General features: G+C 33.1%; 3 protein-coding genes across 3 annotated transcripts; all 3 read right to left on the minus strand.

Annotated features, from left to right (window-relative positions):
- Positions 1 to 3,717: 3,717 nt before the first annotated feature.
- On the minus strand, positions 3,718 to 4,341 carry LOC107807553 (uncharacterized). Its single transcript, XM_016631963.2, has 2 exons — positions 4,153 to 4,341; positions 3,718 to 4,098 (listed from the first exon to the last, which is right to left on the minus strand). Exons 1-2 carry the CDS (start codon positions 4,339 to 4,341, stop codon positions 3,718 to 3,720), a joined length of 570 nt encoding a protein of 189 aa, XP_016487449.2.
- Positions 4,342 to 4,405: 64 nt separating this feature from the next.
- LOC142168009 (uncharacterized) lies at positions 4,406 to 5,011 on the minus strand. The gene has a single exon (XM_075228657.1). The coding sequence runs from the start codon at positions 5,009 to 5,011 to the stop codon at positions 4,406 to 4,408; it is 606 nt and encodes a 201-aa protein (XP_075084758.1).
- A 129-nt stretch (positions 5,012 to 5,140) lies between these two features.
- Positions 5,141 to 6,130, minus strand: LOC142168010 (uncharacterized). The gene has a single exon (XM_075228658.1). It carries the CDS (start codon positions 6,128 to 6,130, stop codon positions 5,141 to 5,143), a length of 990 nt encoding a protein of 329 aa, XP_075084759.1.
- Between the last annotated feature and the right edge of the window lie 559 nt (positions 6,131 to 6,689).

Below are 6,689 nucleotides of genomic sequence, written 5' to 3' on the forward strand. Positions count from 1 at the left end.
CCGAAAATACATAATTCCAAGTGGCGACTCTTTAAAATTAAAATAAACAATCCATTTTCAAATAATGTCACTTAAATCAGAAAAATGCTTTTTCCCGAAAAAAAAGAGGTGTGACATTTGGCATCTACTTGAGGCTTTAGGACGGATTTGAGGACCGGAGGTGAGCTTGAGAACAAGGTAAGTCTATTGCCTAACCTTGTAAGAGGGAACTCACCCCCTTAGGTATATTTTGTTGTGAATTACTTATGTGGGGAGCTGCGTACGCACTAGGTGACGAGAGCCCGTGCGTAGCTATATTCCATGTGATGTCCGAGTAGTCTTAGATTTACATCATATCTTGTTTGCACTATTATGTTGATTATGCTTATTAATTGTCTTGAATAGAGCTGAGATTAATGATTTTTAGATTTAAAGTCTCTAGTTTGGATTTCTTATGTTTGGAAAGAATTGAAGAATTTTATAATAACTCTGATAAATCCATGTTCGCTCGCGTCGCAAGTAGTTCCGCGAGTGAGGTAAATTTCCCCTACTCTCATGGGAGCAGACCGTTCGTCTCGGTAGGTTAATAGATGCATCTATGGTTCGTGTCGTTCGACCCTCGGCAGTACACACAGTATATTTCTGAATCGGGCCGTACGACTTCGGCATAAATCGTGTGTGATAACACTCGGAGCCTAATTATACTTGGTATTAATTTATGGCTTGAGCGGTTATAATTATTTAAATGACAGGAATTGACTTGAAATTTATTATTAGTGAAAGAATTATTATTCAATGCTTGTTACTAAGTTGTATTAATTATTTACATAATCCTTGCTTATTTATAATTCCTGCATTTTATTGTTAGCCCATAGTAAGTGTCGATGTCGATCCCTCGTCACTACTTCTTCGAGGTTAGACTAGATACTTACTGGATACATTTGTTTATGTACTCATACTACACTTCTGCACTAACCGTGCAGGTTCCGAGGCAGGTGCATCTGGTGGTTATCCCGACGCGCACTCCTAATACCCCGAGACTTAGCGGTGAGCTGCTTCCCGAGCCCGTTCTGCAGCACCCAAAGTCTTTCTTTGATGTTTTGTTTTTTGCCTATTTTATTTCAGACAGTAGCTTAGTATTTTTGTATATTCTACTAGTAGCTAATACACTTGTGACACCAGGTCTTGAAATTTCGCTAGTAGACACTTGATGGTTTTGAGTATTTACTTCACCACATTTGCTCTTATAATTGTTTACACTTCATTTTACTAAACTTCTCACCTCTTATTTAATAATTAAAAATTAACTTATTCTAAAATGTTAAAAGAATAAACACGTGGTTAGTGTACCGTTGGCTTGCCTAGTGGCAACGTTGGGTGCCACCACAGCCTGTAGGAAAATTAGGCCGTGACATCTTCATCTTCTTCTGTCATGCTGAGGCCCTTTTTTAACAAGTCGCTTGGGATTGATATTCCTTGGTAACAATAATATAGAGATAATCCGATGAAATTCATCTATTTGTTTTTTGGTTTTAATTATTTTGATTGCGATTGGTTAAATTTAATCTGCAATATACATATGTTTTTACTATTTTTCTCCGCTCTTTGTTTCTTTGAATCGATCCGCGCATCGCGCGAGTACATATACTAGTTTTTAATAATATTAGAACAACAATTGGAATTTTGACTACGAATAATTTAAGAATAAAACTAATAATCCATGCTAAATTTACAAGATATTATTAGATATTCTTCCTTAATTAGGATAGGCATACCATTGTGGGGTACTTAAGATAAAACATACACATTGCCTTTGTAAGGACATAATAATCAGACCTCAAGAAAAGGATCTAGATATTACCATTTACTGTATAGAGTAATGTAAAAGAGGTTAGTAAAAGTTCCCATAACCATGGTTAAGTCATCAACTTGATAAGGAGCTTTATTTTATTTGAACATGTAAAACAGTTGGATATTTGTCAAATATTCTGAGCATATAATTATTTAATTATTTGCCTCACACTAAACAAGTAAATTAAAAATTCCGTGAGCTGAGCTGGTCATCTATAACATGGGATTATTGGAAAGGCAGATAGTGGTAATGACTTCTTTGATCATTTCGTTATCTTTATTAATTCTTTTTTCCGGAGGAAAAATCCAATTCTTCAAATTATTTTGCAGGGACGGGCCATCAACAGATTTAAGATTATAAACTAAATAGGATATTGTTTAGAATTTGTAAAAATGACACTAGATAACCACTCCAAATGGCTGTTATTTAGAAATTAGTCAGTGCGTTCTAAATTTCAGTTTTTCAAGATAAAAATGTCCTGAATTGTCCCGAAATTAAGATTTTTAGTTTAAAATTTCAGGACAAAATAAGTACTGACTAATATCTAAATAACATCCCTGATAATGACTATCTGCGTACCTGCCTCTTAGAATTTTGCAGAAAATTAGTAGGCGTTTGGACATGAATTCCAAAAAAAAATTCAAAAATTTAGGTTTCTATTCAACAAAAATTTAAGGCCATGTCACATTGCTTTGATTGGAGGTCTCACAGCAACTCCCTCTTATCAACCTTAGGAAGTAGAAGGCCATCTATTTCAACCAAAGAGATGTTAGTTTCAACATGCATCTAATTATTTGATTAAGAAAAGGTATTATTCAGGAGTAAAATGATAAAAGACTATCCAAGTGTGCTTAAACTTTGAAAATATGAAAATACCCTTCCTTTTATAGACCCTTCCTTTTTATATATAATCATCTTATATATAGAATTTGCTTATCTAGTTAATTTAGATTCATTTTATATGTGTACGATTCATTAAAGAAAAATTCGCTCCATGTCCGGGATTTCTTTTATTCCCAGAGCTTGTTTAGAATGATCTTCAACATAATACATACTACTATTATTTTTAGACCTGTGCAGTTCATATATATATATATATATATATATATATATATATATATATATATATATATAAAATCTTTAAATCATCAAGGATAGGTTGTATTGTTTACCATCGTTTCATGATATCATGCACCAACAATATGAAAAATAAACTTGTAATATTATTAAAAAAAAATAAAGTTTAAAGTAAAATTATTATATATAAAAGGTAGGGTTGCAGATAAAATAGAATCTATATAAATCTATATAAAGCCCGGCAATACAAACCTAACGTCGTGGCATCTCTCAAATACCAAGGTTTCTATTTATCTCTTTTCTTAGAGCTTTGTCTTTTTAAATAAAGAGAAAATCTTTTTCGACTGAGAAATAAACTGTCTCGTATTTTTGTAAATTCCATCGGTTACAGTCATGTATCAAGGCAGAAACCCCCATCAGTCGCTTCTCCTTACATGCCTTTCGTAACAGTCGCTAACTCTCCCTCTCTTAATTACCATACTTGCTTTCTCTTCAATCCTCTGTGTTTTATTACTCAATTCTGTTTTTCCAATCGCCACATAGGAGTTGTTTCTCTCGATTCTCAAGGTAAATCTCTTCTTTATGATTTTGAAACATAGTTATTCTCTTTCATGTTTAGTTTGTTTTCTCCGCGTTCTAACCAGAGGCGGATCCAGAAATTTAATTTTATGGGTTCAAGATTTAGACTCTAGGATATACCTCAAGGTACTATACAATAATAATCGAATGAAATACGAACAATGATATTTAATATATATGTAACAAGTACCGAACCATCTAACCTAATATATGTTCAATAAATATCACCATTACAATTGTACCCGACGGGTTGTCATGTTTTGAAAATGATCAATAATCGCATCATTAGGTACACTTTCAAATACTTTATCTTCTATATAACAAACTAAACAGTCATTCAAAAATTCATCACCAATTCTGCTACGCAAGTAATTTTTGATGTACTTCATTGAAGAAAAAGCTCTTTCTACTGTTGCAGTAGCGACCGGCAATATCAGACTTAACTTCACAAGCAAAAACACAAGTCTCCAAGTCTTGTACAAATCTGTTTCAACTAATGTTTCTGAAAGATCTCCAAGTCCTTTCAAGTTAGAGAAATCATTGTCTTCTTTCACAAAGAGAATATAGTTGTCAAGCTCGTAACTGAGATCTTCAAGCTTTGAACCACTGAACTAATGAGGATAAAGTGTAGCAAGTTTTATAATTCTGTCTTTATCATAATTTACAAAAGAATTATCCGGACTCAAACTAGCCATACCAAGAAGTAGATTACTATTCACTGCATCAAAACGACTGTTAAGCTCCGAAAGTTGCAAATCAATAACAGTATTAAAAGCTTCGACACGCAAATGATGAGAATATGTAACACTTGAACTCCTACGCTTTGACTTTCCAAGATGATAGTTCTTATCCATTTCAGGGATCACAATATCATGCTTGGAACAAAATGAAGAGGCGTCATCTATCAATGATTCCCATTTAGATTCTCTCTATCACTTGCAATTGCCTCTTGGCGAAACCAACAAGCTTCATAGCATTTACAATATCCTGATCTTTTCTTTGCAAAGCTATATTCAAATCATTTGTGATTGCTAATAATTTTAACATCAAAAATATCATATGCACAAACTCAAAAGATCTTATGTCATTTACTAGACTTTTTGCCACTGATCTCTCAAGATAATTTACACCCTCACTTGCAAGAAACTCAAGTACATTAATGATTGACGAGAATAATGCAATAAAATTACGCACTGTCTTAAAATGAGAACCCCATCGGGTATCACCTGACCTTTGGAGTCCAAGTTCTTGATTTAGTCCACTTCCTGTATGAACTTCACCAAGCACTTGTAGCTCCTCTAGTTTTTTCGCCTGATCCTCTCGTAGCATATTCCTACGCTTAAAAGAACTTCCAACAATATTCAAGACATTAGCAACAATATCAAAAAATTTATCTACATCATAATATTTTTTTGCAACGGCTACAAGAGTCAATTGCAATTGATGGGCAAAGCAATGTATACAATATGCCGAAGGATTATCTTTCAGAATTAAAGTTTTAAGACCATTGATTTCTCCTTGCATGTTACTAGCTCCATCATAACCTTGTCCCCGTATTTGAGATGGACTCAATGAGTGCTCTAAAAGCAAATCATAGATTGCTTTTTGTAATGACGATGAAGTTGTTTTTTTAACATGAACAATACTAAGGAATCACTCAATAAGTTTTCCCTCTTTGTTGACATACCATAGAACAAGAGCCATTTGTTCCTTATGAGAGACGTCCTTAGATTCATCAACCAAAATTCCAAAATAATCTCCATTTAAATCTTCAACTATTGCTTTAATTATTTCTTTCGCACAAGCATTCACGATCTCTTTTTGGATATTTGGAGCAATCATCATGTTATTTTGTGGAGCACTTTGTAGCACAACTTTTTTCACTTCATCATCTCTATCTGCATACCATTGTAAGAGTTCTACAAAGTTTCCTCTTTTAATAGAAGTTTCACCTTCATCGTGGCCCCGGAAAGACATTCCTTGTTTTAAAAGAAATTTTGCCACATCAATCGAAGCATTCAACCGAACTCGATAATCACTTTTAATTTTTTTAGACTGCTTGTCAAAAGAGGTTAGAATTGATTGCTCTTGATTAATTAAATCTCTCATCATCATAAAACATCTATTGTGAAGACTATTCACCTCTCCAATATGTGCGTTAAGCCTTTCTGTAGCTTTATTCCAAGCTCTAAAACCATTCTTTGTGAAAGAATCCCCAACTTTTCCATGTCCTCCATGCTCATTTTTAAACAAGTAACAACATAAGCAAAATGCTGCATCAACTTTAACACTATATTCTAACCATCCAGAGTATGAAGTGTTAAACCATTCAAGATTAAATTGACGCATAAATCCACCAAAATCTCTTTTTGGAAAACTACAATTATGAGGTTGACAAGGTCCTTGTTGAATATAATATCTTCTCACTCGGTCACGTAAATTCGGAGGATACTTTGAAATTTGCTTTCTTTCTGCGGGATCAGGTTCAAGATTCAAATTCAATATTTTTTCTTTGTTTGAGACCGCCGAAGGATTGAGATTGTCATGAATAATTGGACATGAAAAAGAACTCGGCATAGGAGGACTAGAACCAGAACCAGAACTTTGAGGAGTTGGAATAGCCTTGAAAAATTTCGTGATCATATCCACACTCACTAAAAAGATCCTAAAAATCACAACAACAAAAAATTACGCTTCAAGGTGTAATTGAAACTTAATCCAACCAAATTAATATTTCAACAACTTAAGTACTTATGAAGTTGGAGTTAATATGATACAATATCCCTAGGCCTAAAAGTAAGATTAGTTTAGGAAAGGATTGACTAGTAATTAAGTTGATATAAAAAGTTAAATTTAAATTCATTAATTTACTTAAAGTTTAATTATTATTTGAATTATTATATCTTAAACTTCTCAATGTAAGGTTCACATTTCACACCCTTTCTATAGTACATAGAGCAGTATTTTCTTAGGAGACAAGTTGAATCAAGACAAAACCCATCAATACAAAGCAATCTTATCATCTCTCTATTCCTTGTTTCTCTAACTATTTTCTATAAAAATAAGCTGAACTGCTTTGTGAAAAGAAAAAAAAAAAAGACAAGATCAAAAGTCAAAACACATCCTTTTAACCAAAATGCAAGAACCAAGAACAGCAGTGGCAAATCTTGTAACTTATAATTAATAAATATTATTGCATTAT

This window comes from Nicotiana tabacum, chromosome 13 (genome assembly GCF_000715075.1).
Source record: "Nicotiana tabacum cultivar K326 chromosome 13, ASM71507v2, whole genome shotgun sequence".
NCBI classification, from domain to species: domain Eukaryota; kingdom Viridiplantae; phylum Streptophyta; class Magnoliopsida; order Solanales; family Solanaceae; genus Nicotiana; species Nicotiana tabacum.